Source organism: Dunckerocampus dactyliophorus, chromosome 20, assembly GCF_027744805.1.
Source record: "Dunckerocampus dactyliophorus isolate RoL2022-P2 chromosome 20, RoL_Ddac_1.1, whole genome shotgun sequence".
Classification (NCBI taxonomy): domain Eukaryota; kingdom Metazoa; phylum Chordata; class Actinopteri; order Syngnathiformes; family Syngnathidae; genus Dunckerocampus; species Dunckerocampus dactyliophorus.
Window position 1 is genome coordinate 4,464,060 of NC_072838.1, and position 22,195 is coordinate 4,486,254.

Genomic DNA, 22,195 nt, shown 5'->3' on the forward strand with positions numbered 1-22,195 from the left:
TTTAGACATTTATTACATGTTTACTTTGACATTTATTAGCTGTAACACTGCTTCCCAGGTGGGGTTACTCGAGATTATAAAAGATATACGTGTATCATAATATTTAGTAAGATTTATATAAAGATATGAACAGGACACAACTTTCATGCTAGGCTTATTGTAAAAAAATGTACTTTTTTTTTTTTACATTAATCTTAATTTTGATCCCAAAAAGAGGGCACTTTGAGTTGATAATATTTGATGTGTACAAAGCTTATTATATATATTATTATGTATGTCTTTTTATATATATATAAAAAAATCCAAACCACTATAGATGAGCATTGTTTTGGGGAGTGATGCTACAGTCTGCTGTAGTGTGCTGTGTTTTTACATCTTTTTACCACCCCGGCAAAAATACTTTTCCGTGGTTAGCGGGTACTTGACTGAAAAAAATGTTTCATAAGATACTTTATAGCGAATAATTGCATGTTTTATGACCTTGTGTCACCTCCTCACACACCAAAATGTGATGTTGCTATTAAAAACAGAAACAGTAGTACACTAAGTCCTTATTGCATGTAATTATTGTACTCCGATGTCACTCTTTGCACATTTTCAAGGTCCAAAAATGTACAAGTATGCTTCCAAACTGTAAAAAGTGAAGTGTCACCTTTGAGGGTTCCAACTTTTGCAGTACGTTATTCTACCCCCCAAAACTACATTAATGCCCATTTTATAGTGTGGCAATTGTTTAAAAAGCTATTTCTGCCCCAAAAGATGCTCCCACTGGGGAGTTGACCTGGTTGCACCCCCCACACACACCTGTTAAAAATCTACCTCGGATGAAGGGGTCCTGCAGAAGCCTCATTTTAGTATCCTTCAGTGAAAAGCCTGATTATTTTTTATGAGCAGCTGATGTCACCCTGCTTTATTTCAAATTACAGCAGTCTCATGTCCCACCCCCATTTCTGTGCTCCTCCTGGGCCTGAACTCTCTGCACGGGCCGGCACACTTTTTTCCTTTTTTATTATTATTATATTATTGGGGTGGGGGTTGGCTGTTGTACTTGTGACCCCCCAAGCTGGTGTTACCCTTGAGCTATTCCGTCTTAAGTACCAGGACATAGCCACATCCCAGTGTGGTTAGTCAACTGGAATGTTGCCTTCAAGAGCTCGAAGAAAGTCAGAAATATCCCATTTGGAGTGTACATGAAAAAACATGGCTGGCTTCATATGCTGCATACTTGCTAAAGCAATATCCAGTGTTGATATCATACTGTTCATCAGTTCATCTCCACTTTTTGTTCCGAGGTACTGTAGGTAATTTCCCAGTTTCCTTGAATGCATCATTGTGTTACATCACTAAAGACTGCATGCATTTGTCTTCCAGATGCATATGGCTACACCCCCAATGTCAGCCTTTCCCTACCCCTGGGGAACCCCTGCCTCGCCCCCCAGTACCTCAGCCTCCAGTCCAGCCCCATCATCTCCGTCTCAGAGCCTCACAGCTTTGAGGCCCACGACGACATGAACGTGCCCCCCGCCGCCGCCACATACTACTCCTCCAGCGTCCGTCCCAATGGTGCCCCGACCCTGGAGAGTCCTCGCATCGAGATCACGGCCTACGGTCAGTTTCCCGAGGACGAGGTGGAGGAGGACAGAGTCCCCGTCACCAAGCGTGGCAACTCCATCGTGACGCTGACCCTCCCGAGCGCCGACGGTTACCGGGACCCCAGCTGCTTGAGTCCGGCCAGCAGCGTCTCGTCCCGCAGCTGCCACTCGGAGGCATCGTCTTACGAGTCGGGCTTCTCGTACAACTACGACAACTCGCCGCAGAATTCCCCCTGGCAGTCCCCGTCGGTGTCCCCTAAGGGCTCCACCCTGGCCCTTCCAGGTGACGGCTACGGTCCTGCCGGCTCCCCGCGACACTCCCCTTCCACCTCTCCTCGCATAGGTGTGACAGACGATACCTTCATCGGCCGGGGAGGTTCTAGGCCCAACTCCCCTTGTGGCGCAAAGAGGAAGTACAGTTTCAATGGGGGTGGGGCGGCGCACAAGCACTACCAGCATTCCCCCAACCCCTCCCCTGGAGTGTCCCCCCAGACATCACCCCGCCTCAGTGTCACAGAGGAGACATGGCTGCCCAACACCAACCAATACACCAATTCGGCCATCTTGGCGGCCATCAATGCCCTGAGCACAGATGGAGTGGCTGACCTCGGGGAGGGGATACCCATGAAGGCCCGCAGGACCAGCCTGGACCACAGTCCCACCGTCAGCCTCAAGCTGGAACCCGGAGGTGAGGTGCTTGCTCCCGATGATCACCCCTCCACCCGCTTGCCCCTGAAGAAGGAGGCCTATTGCGGGGGGTTTCTGGATGTGCCCCAGCACCAGTACTCCTGGTCCAAGCCTAAGCAGTATGTCAGGTAGAGACCCACTTCTTGAATTCCTGTCACGTAGACGTCTGTCGTAATGACACCCTTCTTGGCATCTTGTCAGCCCGTCCCTGCCGGCCCTCGACTGGCAGCTGCCGTCCAGCTCGGGACCCTATAGCCTGCAGATCGAGGTGCAGCCCAAGTCCCACCACCGAGCCCACTATGAGACCGAAGGCAGCAGAGGGGCGGTGAAGGCTCTGGCGGGAGGACACCCCATCGTTCAGGTGCGCCGCTTGAATACTGTTCTAGCAACATGCTAGCGCCTTATGGTGCTAACATTACAGTTGTCATTGCTGCAGCAGGAGTTTGAGGTGTGTTGACAGGACTTACCCTCCTGTCAGTCCTTTTATTTTGTGCTTAAATTAGCAAATTCTGTAATTCTGTCTTCGGCTTGGTGGAGGTTGACGCTCACACGTCCACGAAGACGTGGCGTGCTCTGCCTTTCCCCGTTCTCACCTCCACGTTTTACTTTTTCGCTCATGTGTGAAAATGAGGCGGCGTGCTATTTAAAGATGTCACATTTGTGAATGGACTATGCTCTCGGGCAGGCCAGTCGCTTCCTGTCCAGACGGGGGTGACTCAGACTTTTTTCCATTGCGTCCCCCAAACTCCAACCCACCCCCACTTAACCAACCCGCCATCGCTACACAGCCTCAGTGACGTAGTGCAGTCCAGTAAGAGCTTAGTCACATTAGCAGTGGTGGTCTGAGGGGAGGAGAAGGGGAGTGTGGGTATGTTTGGCTTCTGAAGACATCTGCTGCTTCAATCTGCTGAACTCAGACGAGGTACAAACAAAAGGGTCCAGATGAAAACTTCTGACATTTCACTAAAACTTTAGAGTAGACCTGCAACACCCCATCATCACACTTTATTGCACTTTTAATAGAACCACTTTTCCTCTCCGTAGTGCTGTATTCATTCATGCTAAATAGGAGACAAAACTATGTAATGAGTTCTATATGAATTATATTATTTTTTCTTAATTAGCTAAATAATATACATATTTGAAAAAATATTATTGTACACATTGTTATTATTATTATTATTATTATTATCACTCAGAATCATGCACAGTCATGTAACATCACAGTTTTTATATAAATTATTATATTATTATTTTTTAAATTAATAAAATAATATAAATATTGTTTAAAAATGTTATTATGTCATGTAGCGTAATGTAACATCACAGTTCTTTTTATGAATTTATTACTATTACTTTTTATGATATAATTCATATAAATATGGTTTTAAAATTTTTTAATGTAAAAAAATTATTAGATTAATAATTATTAGTTTTTACTAATAGTTATTTTAATTATTATCATGGAAAATCATGTAGCTCCATATAACATCACCGTTATTCATATCAGTTTTTAGTATTATTATTAAAAATATATATATATATATAAATAATAAAAAATATTGTTTAAAAAGTTATTATTAACATCATCATGGGAAACCATGTAGTGTCATGTAACATAACAGTTATTTATATGAATTATATTATTATTAATTTTTATTATATAAATAATATAAATATTGTAGAATTATTATCCATCCATCCATTTTTTATGCCGCCTCTCTTCATTAGCGTCGCGGGTGGCTGACACCCTGGACTGGTCGCCAGCCAATGGCGACACATAGACAAACAACCATTCACACTCACATTTATACCTGTGGACAATTTAGAGTCTCCAATGAAGCTAACATGCATGTTTTTGGAATGCAGGAGGAAACCGGAGTACCCGGAGAAAACCCACACACGCACGGGGAAAACATGCAAACTCCATACAGAGATGTCCAAGCAGAGATTCAAACCCAGATTTTCACATTTTCCTGACTGTGTGGCCAACATGCTAACCACTCAGCCACCGTGCGGCCCGTAGAATTACAGTATATTTATTATAATAATATTTTTATTACTTGCATTGTAATTATCATCAAAGAAAATCATGTAGTGTCATGTAAAATTACAGTTCTGTATGTTATTATATTATTTTTACGGCTGCACGGTGGCCTAGTTTTGACTGGCGACAAGTCCAGAGTGTACCCCGCCTCTCACCCGAAGTCATCTGGGATAGGCTCCAGCATACCCTAATGAGGATAAGCGGCATAGAAGATTGATGGATATTATTTTATTTTAAATTTTATGAATAATATAAATATTTGTAAAGAAATATATGTATAACACTGGGGGAATCATGCAATGTACTTACGTGGCTAAATTACAGAAGCAGAAAACAGGGCCCGCAGGACTGCAATCTAGTTGTGGCAATGATTTGGGTTGGAGGACTGGATTACATGATCGTCTAATTTGCATAATTGACCATGACACATGACAGTTTCGTTTTATGATGAGGTGGGGGGTCCACAATAGCATCCGCTGCTTGTTGAGCAGAGCGATATGTGCTTTCATGTTAGAGTCTCCTATAAGACCAAAGTCGCTTTTTTGAAAAACGGAATAAATACTCGCTCAATACAACAACAGAGCTGCTAAGTTGGCAACACTGATACCTACTGCTACGTTGTCTTATTCTCTGGCAGACCAGCTGCGTATGAGGTGTGTTAAGAAGCAGACTTTACTGTACGGAGTTACTCCGTTATAATGTGTTTACGAGCACGGGCCAACAGGTAGCACCAAATCTATGTGATGCATGAGCGCTGCTCTTTAAATCTTTTTCAAGATGAAGTGAAGTTTCAGGCTCATCCCAGTGAGGAGGTGCTAATGATTTAAGGACAGGAGGTTCTGAAAGAGTGTGTGTTCTTCTCTTCAAAAACCCAAAACGCAAACCCTCCCCTCCTTTTCCGCCAGCTCCCGCCCCGAGCACACAGACTGGTCTTTGTTTAGGAAAGTTCCCGTGTGCGCGACTGACATCATCGCTCGCTGTGGAGGCGGAGGCGGAGGCGGTGGCGGTGGCGAAACCACACACGTTTCTGGCAGGCTGCGACGGCCATGTTGGAGGGAGCCTCAAACAAGGCGGCCCCCGTCTGATTACACAGTAGACACGCCACTGCTGCCCCCCCAACCCCACCCCCCAAAACCTCTACTGTGACTCAAAACCCTGCACAGACTCAGCAGAGTTTATTCTGGAACGTTCTGCCACTCCGCTGTGGTTCCCTTTTCTGGCATCCAAACGGGCGGCTAGGACTTTTTTTTCGATGCCATCGCCGCAACCGCATACGCCAACCGCCCTTACGCCAGCACGGACCCAAGAATGCTGCGCTCCAGTGTTTGCCAACGTTAATAATTCAATGCAACAGTTTGTGAGAAGGAATCAAATCGTACATACGTCTTTTCTTCAACATTTTGATACCTCAACTAAGCTAACGTACTAATTTAGTTAACGTTAAAGACGATTTCACCAGTCTTGAACAAGCTTCACGTACCTGTTCTTGTCTAAATACAGTCATCAACAAACTTAACGTGAGACAGTTTCATCTTGGACCAACGTAAAAAACACATTTTCATCAAAGATTCTTTAGTCTTCAATCAACATATTGTGCTTTTTAAAATAATGATCATTTAGTGTACAAGGAACCCAGCATATGAAAATCAACGGCTGTTTATTGGAGTTTTGACCATACCGAACGTACGCGTTTTCGTAAACGGTTGACAGTATTCTCAAGATTTCAACAGCTTTAACGTTTTTTCATAAACATCTATAAGACCATTTTCAAGTCGAACTAGACTCATGAACCATCAAAGACAGTTTTGAGTCTTCAACAAACTTTAGGTTTGTTTTTGTACATCTAGCCTGATGTACATGTTTTCGTAAACTTTGAACTCGGTTTTGAGTCTTCAAGGAACTGTAGGTATGTTTTTGTAAACACTGAAAGACAATTTAAAGTGTTCAGCTAGCCGAATGTACATGTTTTTGTAAACTTTAAAGATAGTTTTGAGTCTTGAACAAACTTTTGGTATGTTTTTGTAAACCTAGCCGCATACATTTGTTTTCATAAACTTTGAAGACCAGTTTGAATCTTCAACAAACTTTGGAAGTATTTTTTCAAAAGACAATTTTACAGTCTTTTCATTTTAAAGTCTTGAAGTAGCCTAATGAAGACTGTTTTGAATCTTCAATGAACTGAAGTTATGTTTTCTTGTTAAGTCTTAAACCAGCCAACAGTTTTGAGTGTCCAAGTGTAGGTATGTTTTCATGAAGTCTCAAACTCGCCTGATGTGTGTTATTTATAAACATCAAAGACAATTTGGATTCTTCTACGGACTTATGTGTGTTTTCGTAAGCAGACAATTTAAAGTCTTGAAGTAGCCTAATGTACGGTACGTGTTTTTCTGAAACGTCGAAGACAGTTTTGAATCTTCAACGAACTGCAGGTTTGTTTTCCTGAACATCGAAAGACAATTTAAAGTCTTGAACGAGCCTAATGTGTACGTGTCTTCCAAAACATTCAAGGTAGCTGGATTCTTCAACAAACTTTTAGTATATTTTTGTAAACCTAGCCTCATGTACGTGTTTTTGTAAACTTTGAAGACCGTTTTGAGTCTTCAACGAACTGTAGGTTTTTTTTCGTAAACATGGAAAGACAATGTAAAGTTTTGAACTAGTCTATTGTACGTGTTTTCGTAAAGATCCAAGACAGAGTCACAACTAACTTTCGGTATTTTTCTGGAAACATCGAAAGACAGTTTACTGTAAAGTCTTGAACTCGTATGCGTTTTTGTAAACATTGAAGACAGTTCAAAGCCTGACGTACGTGTTTTCAAAAACATCCAAGACAGTTTTGAGTCTTTGAGCCTTCAGTCTTTTTTTTTTTTGTCGTCACTAGTTTGAAGAGCGAAACTTCATCTTGTCGGAGTCATGAGTCCCTTTTTTCTTTTGGATTTTGTGTTTTTGTGCATGTGATTGCATTGGATAGCAACAAATATCATGCGCAACCAAATGCGTGACAGGATGGATTTTTTTTCGTTTGATTCGCCCCTTGACCAATTGCTGTGCGTGTGTGTGTGTGTGTGTGTGTGTGTGTGTGTTTGTTCGGAATGAACAGGGAGTCTCCACCACTCCTCCCCTTCCCCCATCCCTTCTCTTCGGTGCCTTGAGCTGCCGGCCGGAGTCTGGGCATTCCTCTTGCGGGTGATAATGCGCTCCGATGTCAAACACAAAGTTCTAACACAGTCGTTTAATCGCCTCGGCAGAACACGAAGTTGACTTTGGATCACGTGGTACTCGGCCGTGATGGATGGCGAGGCTAATGGCGATAGCGGCTGTGCTCCAGAAACCCCAAAAACTGCTGAAAGGACGGTCCTCCTGAAAGAAGGTTTTAGACATCTGCAAAAACAAAAGGCCAAAATGCGTCATAATAAAATATGAAAGTCTGATATCTTCCAGTATTGTGATGAGGAGCGATGTGAAGGCGGTAACAAGGTGTTATTGTTTGCAGCTGAGAGGTAAATCCTGCGCATGCGACCTCACTTGACACGGCGCTCACTCGGGACGCTTAAATCAACAACATGGCCGTGCAGCAACACATTTCCTTACGCAAATATACACCAGCACAGCGAGCCGAGTGGGCTCTTGAACCTCGCCCGGGATGGTCTTTGGTTTTGTCCGTGCGGGTTCTCTTCACCGGGAGTGCTCGTCTTATGTCAGTGAAATGCTAGCAGCTGTCTCTCGGCCGCAGCGGCTCATAATTAGATGGCACGCTCCTGCTCTGCTGAGCTGCACACATTCTTTTTTATTTCTTTTTTTTTAAGGCGCTTCCTGCCATCTTTCACATGGGATCTATTTCAGACGTTGACTGATTGGATTATGATTGTGGCTGCAGGATGAAGTGTGCTTCCTTCTTTAAATATGTCTGCCGTATATGTACTTAATTACTGATACGCATCAATGCAGCCTTGTCTATCCAACAGGAAAAGGTTGTTTCTCTTAAGTATGTTCATTATTTTCAAATAATCATCTCTTTTTGGCGCCTCCCTGTTGGATACTGCGGTTTGATCTCTAAAGGGGTGACGCTCGCTATCCATTGATGCCATTGACTGAAAAACGTGTATCTTTAAATGTGTCCCAAATTATTTATTTATTTTCTAAAAGAACATGGACAATTGTTTTGTTTTTGAGGATAAACTTATCCGTCTATTTTCTATATCGCTTATCCTAATTAGGGTCACGGCGGTATGCTGGAGCCAATCCTAGCTGACTTCAGGCGAGAGGCGGGGTACACCCTGGACTGGTGGCCAGCCAATGGCAGGGCACATATAGACAAACAACCATTCACACTCACATTCATACAATTTGGAGCCACCAGTTAAACTAAAATGAATGTTTTTGCATAAAAGATTGCACAAAAAAGTTACTAAAATAAATGAAAAAAATAATAATGATCAAATTAAATAAAAAAAAACTACAAATAAATAAAAATTATGAAAAAAAGTCAAATCTCACTAACAATTGTTAAATAAAAAAAAAATTGTTTCTAGATCGCACATGAAAAAAAATCTAGGTAGCATCTTAGCTAAACATATAATGACGATAAAATAAAAATGTGTTGTTTTTAATTTTAAAATCTGAAAAGCATTTTTAAAAAAATTTAAAAAATAGGACCAGCCTAACAAAGTGAAGTAGACCAAAAGATCCTCAAAAGCATAGGCATCATGCCGAGATCTAAAGAAATTCAGGAACAAAGTAATTGAGATCCATCAGTCTGGAAAAGGTTATAAAGCCATTTCTAAAGCTTTGGGACTCCAGTGAACCACAGTGAGAGCCATTATCCACAAATGGCAAAAACATGGAACAGTGGTGAACCTTCTCAGGAGTAGCCGGCCAACCAAAATGACCCCAAGAGTGAGGCAAAGACTCATCCACGAGGTCGCAAAAGACCCCACAACAACATCCAAAGAACTGCAGGCCTCACTTGCCTCAGTTAAGGTCAGTGTTCATGACTCCACCATAAGAAAGACACTGGGCAAAAACGGTCTGCATGGCAGAGTTCCAAGACCAAAACCCATTACATCTGGCGTAAAAGTAATGCCGCATTTCAGAAAAAGAACATCATAGCAACAGTAAAATATGGTGGTGGTAGTATGATGGTCTGGGGCTGTTTTGCTGCTGCATGAACTGGAAGACTTGCTGTGATAAATGAAACCATGAATTCTGCTGTCTACCAAAAAAATCTGCTGACCTCAATCTGGAAACCAACTTGGGTTCTGCAGCAGGACAATGATCCAAAACACACCAGCAAGTCCACTTCTGAATGGCTGAATAAAACAAAATGAAGACTTTGGAGTGGCCTCGTCAAAGTCCTGACTTGAATCCTATTGACCTTCATGCTGGAAAACTCTCCAATGAGACTGAATTACAACAATTTTGCAAAGATGAGTGGGCCAAAATTCCTCCCCAGCGCTGTAAGAGACTCATTGCAAGTTATCACAAACGCTTGATTGCAGTTGTTGCTGCTAAGGGGGGCCCAACCAGTTGTTAGGTTTAGGGGACAATCACTTTTTCACACAGGGCCATGTAGCTTTGTTTTTTTTTCTCCCTTAATAATAAAAAAAATCACTTAAAAACTGCATTTTGTGTTCAGTTGACTTATATTTAAATTTGTTTGATGATCTGAAACATTTAAGTGTGCAAACATGCAAAAAAAAAGAAATCAGGAAGGAGACAAACACCTTTTCACACCACTGTAGATATGTATCTGTTGTTTAAAAAAAAATGTCATTATTATTATTATTTTTATACATATTTATATTTAATCCATCCATCCATTTGTTTTCTATGTCGCTTATCCTCACTCGGGTTGCAGGGGTATGCTGGAGCCTATCCCAGCTGACTTTGGGCGAGAAGAAGGGTACAACCTGGACTGGTCGCCAGCCAATGGCAGGGCACATATAGGCAAACAACCATTCACACTCACATTCATACCTATGGACAATTTAGAGTCGCCAGTTACCGGTAATATATATATATATATATATATATATATATATATATAATATATATATATATACATACAGGTACACATATGTTTGTTTCCATATCACACATCATTGCTAAACACGTGTGTGAAGTGAAAAGTGAATAAAAAACTTACTGTACAAGTGGATCCATGATGATTCAGCAGGGTGGGTGGCTTAGGGTGCCCTGCCAGGGGGTTGGGGGTGGGGGGTCGTCTTGTGTCAACTTAGTGTGAGTACTTACGAATCAGTAGCAGCATTACGCCACTGTTCCTCCTGGGACGCTTCCTCTGATAAAGATCAGAGCAGCGTGGCCACCATTCAGGCTGCTCTCTGACCCTGAGCATGCCCCCCCCCCCAAACCCCCTGCCTACCCCCTCACTGACCTCCGCTTGACTCAAACAGTGATGAGTCTTGTCGGACGAGGGCTGACGCCGTTGGTGGTTTCCCTGCTTGCTTGTAAAGGAGATGAAACGCTGCTCCTCACTAAATGTGTCCTTTGTTGCTGACAACTTGACTTTGTTTTTACAAGCAAATTCATGTTTTTTTTCTTCGTGGGAGATTCACGAGTGTGTCTTTCACCCCCGACCCCATCCTACACAGCTGCACGGCTACGTGGACAACGAGCCGCTGACCCTGCAGCTTTTCATCGGCACGGCAGACGACCGCCTGCTGAGGCCTCATGCCTTCTACCAGGTCCACCGCATCACCGGGAAGACCGTGTCCACGCCCAGCCTGGAAGCCCTACACAACAACACCAAAGTGCTGGAGATACCACTCCTACCTGAAAACAACATGCGTGCCATGTCAGTACTACAGTACATGCTATACTCTCACTGCAAACATTCTACCATTATTCTCATAAATATATATATATATACAGTATATACAGTATATCCCATCCACTTTTGTCCTTCAGAATCGACTGCGCCGGCATCCTGAAGCTGCGGAACTCCGACATCGAGCTCCGGAAGGGCGAGACTGACATCGGGCGCAAGAACACGCGCGTGCGCATGGTGTTCCGGGTGCACGTCAACCAGGCGGGCGGCAGGACCGTGTCCCTGCAGGCCGCATCCAACCCCATCGAGTGCTGTAAGTACGCGCTCATTGAAGGCCTTGAACGCATCATAGCTGTATTTGAATGAGGACTTCCAACACAGCCTCCTTCAGTTCAAAACCTCACATTGAAATGATAAAACTGCTTTTTTTGGTGGCAAACAGGGAAGTAAAGAGCTTTATTTTGACAGGATGTCATGACTGTAACACCTCATATGAGATCATCTCTATCTCTAGTGGCTATTTATGGAGAAAAGGGCGAGTATGACTCCTTAGCCTTCGGCCCAATAAAAGAATCTGGCCCGTTTCGACCTTTGGGTGCACTAAGGAGGCGTCGTCGGCATGACAAGGGCTTGGCGCTGACGTGGAGCCGTGAAATGAAAGACTAGCACTTAAAGCGGCAAAAGAGAGGCGCTATTAGCTCCTCAGCGACGCCATTCTTGGGGAATTCACCGGGACTAGAACCTTTTTGTTCAAATGTTGGATGGACTTCATACATGGGATGAGAAAAAAAACTTCATCCACACAAGTGAAGTTAAAAAAAAATCTCTGTCTGCATAAAAACACATTCACCAGCTTTCATGAGCACTCACATTTCTGAAAAATCAACGCTGACTTGGTCGTGCGTTATCACCATGGAAGGTCCGATACCACAATTTTGTATATCTGTAACGGATGCAACCTGGTGTGGCTTTGCAATAATACACTATGTAAACCTGACTCCCCGGCACCTTAAGAGCTGTGCTGGACAGTGGGTTGACAGGGGCTTTTTGCTCATTGGCTAGAGCTGCTCCATTTAATTCTTATTTGATGGTTTAAAAAATTTATTTACATGTTTTTTTTTTAAAGAAATTAATTTAAATTAAATCAAAGAAATGCTGGAGAAATGGATGCTGCTGGAAAAAAAATAAAAAATTAAAATAAAATGTTTTGTATATCTAATGTAATTTCATTAACTTTAGAACATTGAAATAAAGAATGATGCTGGAATTTAAGTTAAATTAAATTAAAATTAATTAATTTCATTAATTAAATGAATTGAATTAATTAGGGAAATGCTGGAGAATGCTGTAGAAATATATATAATAACAAATCCAAAATGAAGTAAAACAAGATAAAATAAAAATACATTTAAAAAAACATTTCATTTGTTGGGGATGTGTGGTCGTGTTGGTTAGATACCTGGCGTGTTTCATATATTTAATTTAATGTAATTAATTAATTAATGTAATGTAATTAATTCAATTTGGAGAAAGAATGCTGCTGGAATTTAATAAAAAAAAATAAAATAAAAAAATAACTCAGACTCAAAATAATCCAAAAGTCAAACCCACAGCATGCTACATTTGTGTGCCTAATAAAGACGTGCCGTTTCATTCATGCGATCGCTCCTCTCGCAAATCATTCATGGCAGCCGCCACCTTTCAAAGTAGAAGTCACCAGAATGACTGAAAATAATCCACAGTCAGTGAAGTTGCAGTCCAGAACAGAATAGAAGTGCCGGCAAGCAAAGGAGGCCAACATAAAGCCTGACAGCAGGTAAAAGTAGAGGAGTAAAGTCATGCAGAGGGCAAATATTCCTAAAGTAAATATTTAGGACCAAGCATTCGTCATTTTCAGGGAAAGAGGACTAAAAAAGAAGGATGGTAGCGTCTGGATGCTCAGGTCTGCATGGGGAGTGGGTGTGTGCTCCGCTGCTAACTCCAGCCCTTCCCTCCTTGCCTCCTTCCCTCGCCGTGCAGCCCAGAGGTCGGCTCAGGAGCTGCCGCTGGTGGACAAGCAGAGTTTGGACACAAGCCCCGCCCCCGGAGGAGAAAGGATGCTGCTGGATGGACACAACTTCCAGGCCGACTCCAAGGTGGTGTTTGTGGAGAAGGCTCAAGGTGAGGGAGGTGTGTGTGTGTGTGTGTGTGTGTGTGTGTGTGTGTCTCCCTCACCGCGTTGTTGGAGAAACCCCAGGACTCTTCCCTCCCCTTCCCTCCCCCCGCCGTCAAAATATCCTCGGTGTTGCCAGAGTGCCACATGTGGTGCACATTAATGCGCTGTATTTTTAACCCAGCACATTTACATTTGCACAACTTTCCATTGCCTCTTTCAGCAGCGTGTGTGTGTGTGTGTGTGTGTGTGTGTGTGTGTGTGTGTGTGTGTGTGTGTGTGCGCATGCTTCTTACTTATTTGGGTTTTAAAGGAGAGAGGGAGGGAGGTGGCAGCGTAGTTTACAAACAGCAATTTGCTTGATTGGCCTCAGCGGAGCAAACGTGACCCTCAGGGCGGGGGGGCGCTCACGTGTCATCCCATCAGCCCGGTGACTCCTCTCTTCCTAAAACAAGGGAAGCCTCTTCATTGTTCCACCAGTGGGAGGGGGCGGGTGGTCATCCCCAGAGTAGTAGCTTGTGCTTTTTTATAGTTTGTATTTTATGTAACCCCTCCCCCCATAAATATACATTTAACTGGACACTTTATTAGGTACGCCTGCACCTGCATGAAATGATGGCCAAAATATGAAATCATGAGATGATGTATGATTAGACCATATTGCACCTTTAAGGCGGTACTGAAAAATCAAAGGGACAATTGAATCATTTTAAATGTCATAACAAGGCGAAAAGCATGTTGTTATGCTAAGAAGTATAGAAGTGCATGTAAAGGAAAAGCAGCCTGCATGTCAGCTTTGTGGGTGACACACACACACAGCACAGTGGAGCACCGCAGATTAGTGATTCAGCATCCAAGGCCCTGCAAATTTGCAAATTTTTGCTCAAAAAATTCGTACAAGTTTGTTTTTTCTCTGAAAACAGGCCGTTTTTGTTCCGCAGGAACCAGCTGTTAAGTAGGTAATAATAAATATGATAAGTTTGTACAGCATACATGTACCATTGTTTAAAAAAGGTTTTACATGTTTGTATGCTAGCATGCAATTTATTCATTCAATCAATGTACTATACAAATACCCTAAAGGAAAATGCCATTTTTATGGTAAAAATGTAATATTTCCAAGCGGTTTGATGAGTGAAAAGCGGCGCAATTGTACCTAATAAAGTGTCCATTTAGTCTTTAGTTACATCTATATGCATATATGTCTTATTTTAGCTAAATAGTGTGTTGCTGTGGATGTCGTTGTGGTGGTAATATTAATAATATTTGGACCCTATTTCGCTCACGAGAGGCACGCGTGTGCCTAATGTGCCGATGACCAGGAGAGATGTCAGGCACCTAAGGGACGGGAGGGACAGGATGTGCGTGTGAAGCAGGAACTTACATTTAACTTTTATTATCACACATCTCTCATACCTTTGTGGAGGCTGTGTGGATGTACTTAATCAGGTGTGTGTATATAATGTATTAATAATATAATTAGCATAATGCAACCCTGAACAGTCAACACTACTGTCTTTAGGACCAAGCACAGACCCAGCGTAGGCGTGGGTGTCTCATGTTTGGGTGAAGGGTTTCCCCAAAGTTTGGCACCGGACTCGAATTCCTGGGCAATCCTGCCATGGAAACACCCGAAAGCCAGGCTTCCACTGCAAACAATGACCCCCCCGTCCCCTTTCATCCTCTCCATCCGTCCACACGTCCATCCCTGCTGTTTTTTTCGTGGATGCAAAGTCAAGGCTTTAATGAGCAGGAGGGATGTTGACGCTAATTGTTGTTTCAACAAAGTCATAAACCCAAACGCAGTGGAAGACCTCAAGCTTTTTTTTGTTGTTGTTTCCCACAGAGCTGCAAACACGTGGGCATGGACGCATGTGTGTGTTTGCATCCTGCACTTACTACACGTGTGTGTATGTGTGTGTGTGTGTGTGTGTGTGTCAGAATTTCCCCTGTAATCACACACACAGAGGCAGGATGGGTTCACCCACCGAGAAGGGATGCCAACACTAAAAAAAACAACCAAAAAACGATTAAGTTGTTTAGTTTTCTGCATGAGAGTCCAACAATCTCAGCCACTGAGCTGACAAACAAAATGACGTTCTTGAAAGAGGGCGGCTGTTTTTGTGCATTTCTTAATTTTAGTGTGCGTGTGTGTTTGTGATTGAGTCACACAGGAGGAAATCCCTGCCCCCTCACCCTCCTCCAAGGGAAAGACAAAAACAGTCTGGAAGGACTCCCTACTTGCACGTATTTTTAAAAGGCGTTAGCGTTTTATTAGGCAAGCATCATTGCTGCAAACAATGGTGACTTTTAATTTGGTTTTATTTCAGGAAATGCATCTGCTGATTTCGTGGTAAAAAAAAAACAAAAAAAAACTAAAAAGCATGGAAATTGAATTGCAAATTCAAATGTGATGATATGCCAACTAGTCACTTCATTAGGTACACCAGGGGTCACCAACCCATGGATCGTGAGCTACTAGTCAATCTTTGGGACTTTGCCGGTCGGTCGCGAGAATATTAGAAAAAAAATGTATTATTACATCAGTGCCCTCCCCTCCCGGAGAGTGACAAAAAGGCGCGCCTTTTGACCACTGAACATGCCCATACGCCTCGCCACCCTCCAGGCAACCCGCAAGCTCCAGCCAGGAGCCCAGTCCCCAAAACCTGGCCGGAGGTCCCAGCGCACGTACACCGCCTCCCCTCTCTCAACGTTCAGCGGTTGAGAGAAAGAGAGAGAGAAAGAGTGACAGCGCAGCGATGTGCCTGAGCACACAACAGCAGTTACTGCACGTTAATGTGGCTCATAGAATGTGGCTCTGTAGACGTTCACCTCCAAAATATCTTCAAGCTGCAGCTCGGTAAGGGCTGACTATTTTAAATTCTCTCTTTCCTCAACCCGCTCGCTCGCCCGCGACACCGAGCCAACACGCCGAGTTGTAGTTTGCTCATCGAGCCGATGAAGATCCATAAAAGTAGGGGTGGCCAAAGTGCAGCTCTGGGGGCACCCGCAGGCCGTGGCTCAATTGTCATTGCATCACTGCAGTAACAAAATAACATTTAAAAAACGGCAACAATGGTAAAAATAGAGCAAAAGCCACAATGAGGAATGGCTGACATGTTGACGCCAACAACCAATAATAGCACAAAGCTTTGTCTTTTTAAGACAAAGCTTTAAATAAATCAACCAGGGATCTTGGGCTCAAAATGGTTGGTGACCACCGAGGTACACGATCCAGCACTAGATCTGTATCAACCCTATTTATTTAACAAACACGTTTTTTTAAATGAGTTTTTAGCTCTCTATCAGGGCTGTCAATCAATTAAAATATTTAATAGCAATTAATCGCACCTTTTCCATAGTTAACTCATAATTAATCGCAATTAATCAAAGTTTTTATCGATCATAATTAGGGACTCTTTGTGGTAACTAATTCGATACGCATCTAGACATACGGGTTAAGATATGATAGAAAAACGATTCAAATACTGTATTTTAAAAACGTAACCATTCGATACAATTTGATACAGTGTACAAACGATATGATTCAATTCAATACGATTCAACGGTTACAATTGTTCATGTAGACATTAAACTTACATTTAGAAAATAAAGACGCCAATTGGATGAAAGTGGCATCCTTACAGTATTTTCAAATGTGTGAAATACTGTAGCACATCATATCCCCAAGCATGTAAGGCGGGGGTCCCCAACCACCGGGCTGCAGGAAGATTCAGACACAATGATTTAAAAAAAAACTTTAAAAAATAAAATTATTTGTAAATAATGACATAAAATTTAATGTAAAGGCATATAAATTTTGGAAATATGGGCCATTATTTGTTTAAAATATAATATACAGTTAGAAATCCCACAGTTTTTGCATGTTTAATGCGAGCAGGGACTTGTCTCACTTTATTCGATGGTCCTTGAACGTACCTTCTAACCTTCTCCCACGCTGCACAGGTAGACTATTATACTGCATTTTTATTACAGGAAGTGCGCACCTTAATTAATCATGCGTGAAAAATAATACTGTCGTTAAAGGAAATTTCTGTTAACACTTTGACACCCCTACTCTCTATTATTTATTTCCTTATTTATTTGTTTTTTTTATCATTTATTTCTTGATAATAATAAATAATATAAAATAAGTATAAAATAAGAATAAATAACATTCCAGAACTACATATTAGCAGCTATTGCTAAAGCTACAGTAAGTTTAGTACGTATGTACTTAATAAAAATTATTATTAATAATATGAAAAACTAAACTAAGAATAATAAATATAAAATAAATTCTAATAAACAATATCCCAGAACTATATATTTGCAGCTAACACTAAAGCTAACATTGAGTTAAGTAGGTACTTAAAAAGTATTATTAATAATATTAATAAGAAAAATGTTAGAATAATACATATAAAATAAATAATAATGAAAAATAGAAAATAATATTATTATAATAATAATAATACTAAATTATATTTCTGAACTACATTTTTGTAGCTAATGCTAAAGCTGCTAAATGTTGAATTAAGTAGGTTCTTAATACCTAATCAAAACAATATTAATAATAACAAAAATGTAAGAATAAATATAAAAACAAATATAAAATAAAGAATAATAATAATAAGAAGAAGAAGAAGAAGAATAAATATAAAATAAATAATATCAATAATAATACATATAAAATAAATAATCACAAAATTACAACATTAAAAATAAAGAATAAATAATAACATTTCATAATAAGTACAGTAGATACTTACTGTACTTAAATGGAGTCAAAGTGAACTTTGACTTTTAAGGCCGCTTATACTGTATGGCTAAAAGGTGACAGTTGTTCTTCCACCTGCTCGCCCACACTTGCACGTCTCGCCACAAACAAGTCAGATAACATCGGGTCACTCCGCAGCAGCGAGGGACTTTGCTGCAGCCGCTGCAGATGCAGATATGGTCCCGTAATCCGAAACTGACTGTGATGGTTTTCCCCAGCCTGCCCTTCTGATGCCGAAGCCCGATAAAGCGCTGCGATTTCCATTTGGGGAATAAATCCTCTGGTTTTTGGAGGTGTCGAGTACTGCGGGGTTTGTGCTAAACAAGCAAATGAACGGAATAAGCAGCAAAATGGGAACTGAGTGGTGGATTATAGGATTGGGATTGTGTATGTCATTCAATCCAGACATATTTTTGAATGACTGAATACCCAGCGACATACCCCCTAGTGGCTGCGAGCAGTATAAGAAAAACTGTTGGACTTCTTCCATTTGTTTTGCGTGCGGCACTAGCTTTTGCTCTTGGCCGGCGCGAGGAGCGAGATGAGCCGAAACCTGAACTGCCACGGCATCATCAACACGCCAAAAGGCAGAAAAAGCATAACCCATAGGGGGCGCCACATGTAATAAAATGTCAAGTGTCAAGGGTAGATATTTTTAGGGATCAAGAGTCCGTCACGGGACGTCGGAAGCAGGGACACAACAAGGGTGCTCTGTGAGGCGGCCATGTGTTTATGTTTACTGTACGTTAGCCTCCCACCCCCACCCACCCAGCTCGGCCCAATTAGGGGGCACAAGGCGCCGTTTGACTTCCCTTTATGAAACCGCCATGACACGTTACAGTATTGTGCATCCGCCGACGGCACCATACGAGTCTGGACCTGCTCCAAGGTGAGCTGCATTGAAGGGCAGTGGGTTTATGTGGGAGGAGGAGGGGGGAGCTGGGGGGGAGGTGTTGAACTTGGGATAATATTGGATGCGTTCCAACACGGTGGGCCAGAGAGCGTATTGTGCGAGGAGGGGAGGAAGTGTATCAGAACAGCCGCAGCACAGATGTTGCCCTCCAAGTCCAGAACATTCTGCGGTTATCAGACTCAGTCTGCGGTTATCAATTACGTGAATAACGACGTGCGGCCGAGGGGCTGAGAGGCGAGGTTCGGACCTCAGCGATGTTCCCGACCAGAAAACGCCGGAGGACTCTCATTGGTTGCTCTTTGATCTCTTTGGGTTAACCACACGGTGCGGTGAGGTCCAAATGAAATACACAAAGACGTTTCCTCCCGTCACAGTCGCTACCTGCTCACCATCAATCCAGCGGTGACGTAAACAAATTATAAATCCCCTCCAGAAGCAGAATCAGCCTGCTACCACCCTTACATAAATACACAAATGGCGCCACCTTTAATTGCCTCCTGAGTGCTTCATGGACTTCATAGAACTTGTAGAGTTTTGGACTTGTCCTGGGACAACCTCCTTGGGATTTTGGTCCACCAGTCCAGAGTGGAGCCTGCAAGTGGTCTGGAATGGACTCCGGCATGAGTCGTACAGACCATGTGTGGATGAGACAACGACAAAGACTTGGTGTTGTCCTTTCCCCTTTCTTGGCGTGGGGGGTGGGGTGTGGGGGAAGGGTTTGAGATGCTCCACAAGTGAGGTCATCTTTCCTGGAGAGCGGCAGCAGCTGGAAGTCCGCTCTCCGTCTGCCAGCCGCGGTCGGAAAGTAAACGGGAACGGCTCGGCTTCTTTTCCGACGTCCTCGCGGGTCTAATAGAAGCTGTCAGTGGCGGAGCTTCATCACCTCCTCCGTCTCCTTCTGCTCTTCCTCCCCCCTCCGAGCTCAGAGCGTCTCGCAAGATCAGACGCTCACAAGTCCAACTTAGCGTCCTTCAAGAGAACTTTATTCCACTGAAACTGCTAAGGATGTTTTCATCACCTCGTCCTAAGGCCTCTTTGTCGCTAAGGCGCAGCTACTCAACTGGCGCCCCGTGAGTCGAACCCGACCTGCGAATGGCGCCACACCGACCTACAAGTTCACTTCAAAGCATTTGGACCATTAACGTTTTTGCAGCAGATTCCTAACAATGGCACACTGTTTTTGCACCATTGATCTTTGACGAGCATGAAGTCCTTAAAGACAGCAGAGCCCTCCTCTCATATAGAGGATCTTTGACCAGTATTTTTGTAGTAAATTCCTAAAAACAGCACAGCAATCTTGCAGTATTTATCTTTGACGAGCATTAAGCACTCCTGTCATTTAGAGGATCTTTGACCAGCATATTTGCAACAGATTCTTAAAATAGTGAGCATTCTTGCAGCACATTCCTAAAAACAGCACAGTACTCCTGTCATCTTTGAGTAGCATTAAGTCGTTACAAAACAACAGAGCACTGCTGTCATTTAGAGGATCTTTGACTAGCGTTTTTGTATGTCCTTAAAAACAGCATAGCCCTCCTGTCGTACAGAGGATCTTTGACTAGTGTTCATGTAGTGTTTGTGTTTTAATTTATGACTTTACAAAGTAGGAAAACTAGTGAAAGTAGAAGTCGGGCCCCTGGTCCTTGGCTTTGTGAAAATGTGGCCCTCAGGGTAATGGACTTAAATTTTCTTGTAATGTTGCAGCTTACTAACCAAAATATTAGAAACAGCTCTGCATACGAGGTAGTGCGGATTCCAGTGAGCGCGTTTGAGGCGACCTCATCGCTTTCCAGACGTTTGTGTTTGCTAACGAGCTGGCCAGCTGCTGTCGGGATTCCACGCGGCCTCCAAGTCAAGGCCTCCGCACGAGATGTCGCTCATCCCGTTGGAATGACTCAGGGCTTTTTTTTGGTGTGTGTGTGTGTGTGTGTGTGAGTGTGAGGGGGGTTGCATCAGATTTCTCTCTGAGGACATGAGCTCATGAAGGTCAGACGCTGTGACGTCTCCTGCTGCTTTCTCTATCAGTGATGATGATAGCAGTGCTCCTTCCATTTCTTCACTTCTGACACAAGAAGTGTGCATTCTTTGTCTCATTTGGTCTTTGTCTTCCGCAGATGGACATCACTTATGGGAGACGGAGGCCAAAGTGGACAGAGACGCCTCAAAGCATGTAAGTTCAAGCACGGCGACTTTACGACCTGTTCTCCACGCCAGACTCCATTTAGAAAGTAACTATTTTTCACGGTACCAGAGGCCTGACAGCTTCCTGCTTCACGCTCAACCCTGCCACCCCGTCCATCACCTGCCTGTCGTCTCTGCTGCTCATCAGCCACTTTATTAGGCACACATGCACCTTTGGTGTAGCTAAATAGGGTCAAAATATTTGGAACAGATGCAGCTACTTCACTACAACCACAATATTAAAGGCATTGTTAAATGAATGCCTCTTTGATAGCTTTTTTGTACTGGATCTCATTAAATTGTGCAATTATCGTGGCTGTACATGAGCAGATCATCACATTTTGTTAACTTAATCGCCTGCCAAGATGCAAAAACATTAATAGTGGGGGAAGTCTTTGGTGGGCTCCTATTCTTGGCTTTTTTCCTATGGAACTTCCTCCTAGTGGAGACAGTGGTGCGGTGCGCTGGGAGTGTGTGGGGAGACCCGGGAGGGGATTAGATGGTGTTGTGTGTGACGCATTGCACCTGCTCCTAGTTTCTGTACACACACACACACACACACACACACACACGCATACACACACATACATATTACATGTGTATGTCACATTCACATGCTGCATCAGTTGTCTTGCAGGGAGCCCAGTTTGCCAGCATTGAAGGTCACGTTCATGCATAAAAAAGAACACACAGTATGCATTAAAAGCACTAAAAGCTGCAAAGGAGTCACTCCACAGGTGTGTTATGTTCACAAATGAGCCAATTTTTCATGAATATGTTCCCTGTACTGCACTTGGACTCCATTCAGCACAGATGGTGAACAATTTCAAGGCTTTTTTAATCAATTTGTTCTTTTTAAAAAGATTAAATTTAGCACCACTTGACTCATTTGATAATAACTCTAGCACAGTATGCTTTATTATTGCGGTTCTATGAAAGAGCTGTTTCTAATATTTTGCTGACCTTATTTAGAGAGCCTGTTAGTCCCGCCCAGTCAGTTATTCACTATTCAAACAACCAACCACATCTCTTATAATAATAAAAATTCATCATGTC

General features: G+C 42.7%; 1 protein-coding gene across 2 annotated transcripts in view; it reads left to right on the forward strand.

Annotated features, from left to right (window-relative positions):
* nfatc1 (nuclear factor of activated T cells 1) overlaps window positions 1-22,195 on the forward strand; it is a 29,567-nt gene that overhangs the window by 252 nt on the left and 7,120 nt on the right. Inside the window, exons 2-7 of one of the 2 annotated variants that reach the window (XM_054764570.1) lie at window positions 1,372-2,407; window positions 2,481-2,640; window positions 10,938-11,140; window positions 11,254-11,426; window positions 13,133-13,273; window positions 21,073-21,128. In XM_054764570.1, the coding sequence (XP_054620545.1) occupies window positions 1,372-2,407; window positions 2,481-2,640; window positions 10,938-11,140; window positions 11,254-11,426; window positions 13,133-13,273; window positions 21,073-21,128 (1,769 nt within the window). The remainder of the gene's footprint in view (window positions 1-1,371; window positions 2,408-2,480; window positions 2,641-10,937; window positions 11,141-11,253; window positions 11,427-13,132; window positions 13,274-21,072; window positions 21,129-22,195) is intronic. The other variant, XM_054764571.1, reaches the window with a different exon arrangement.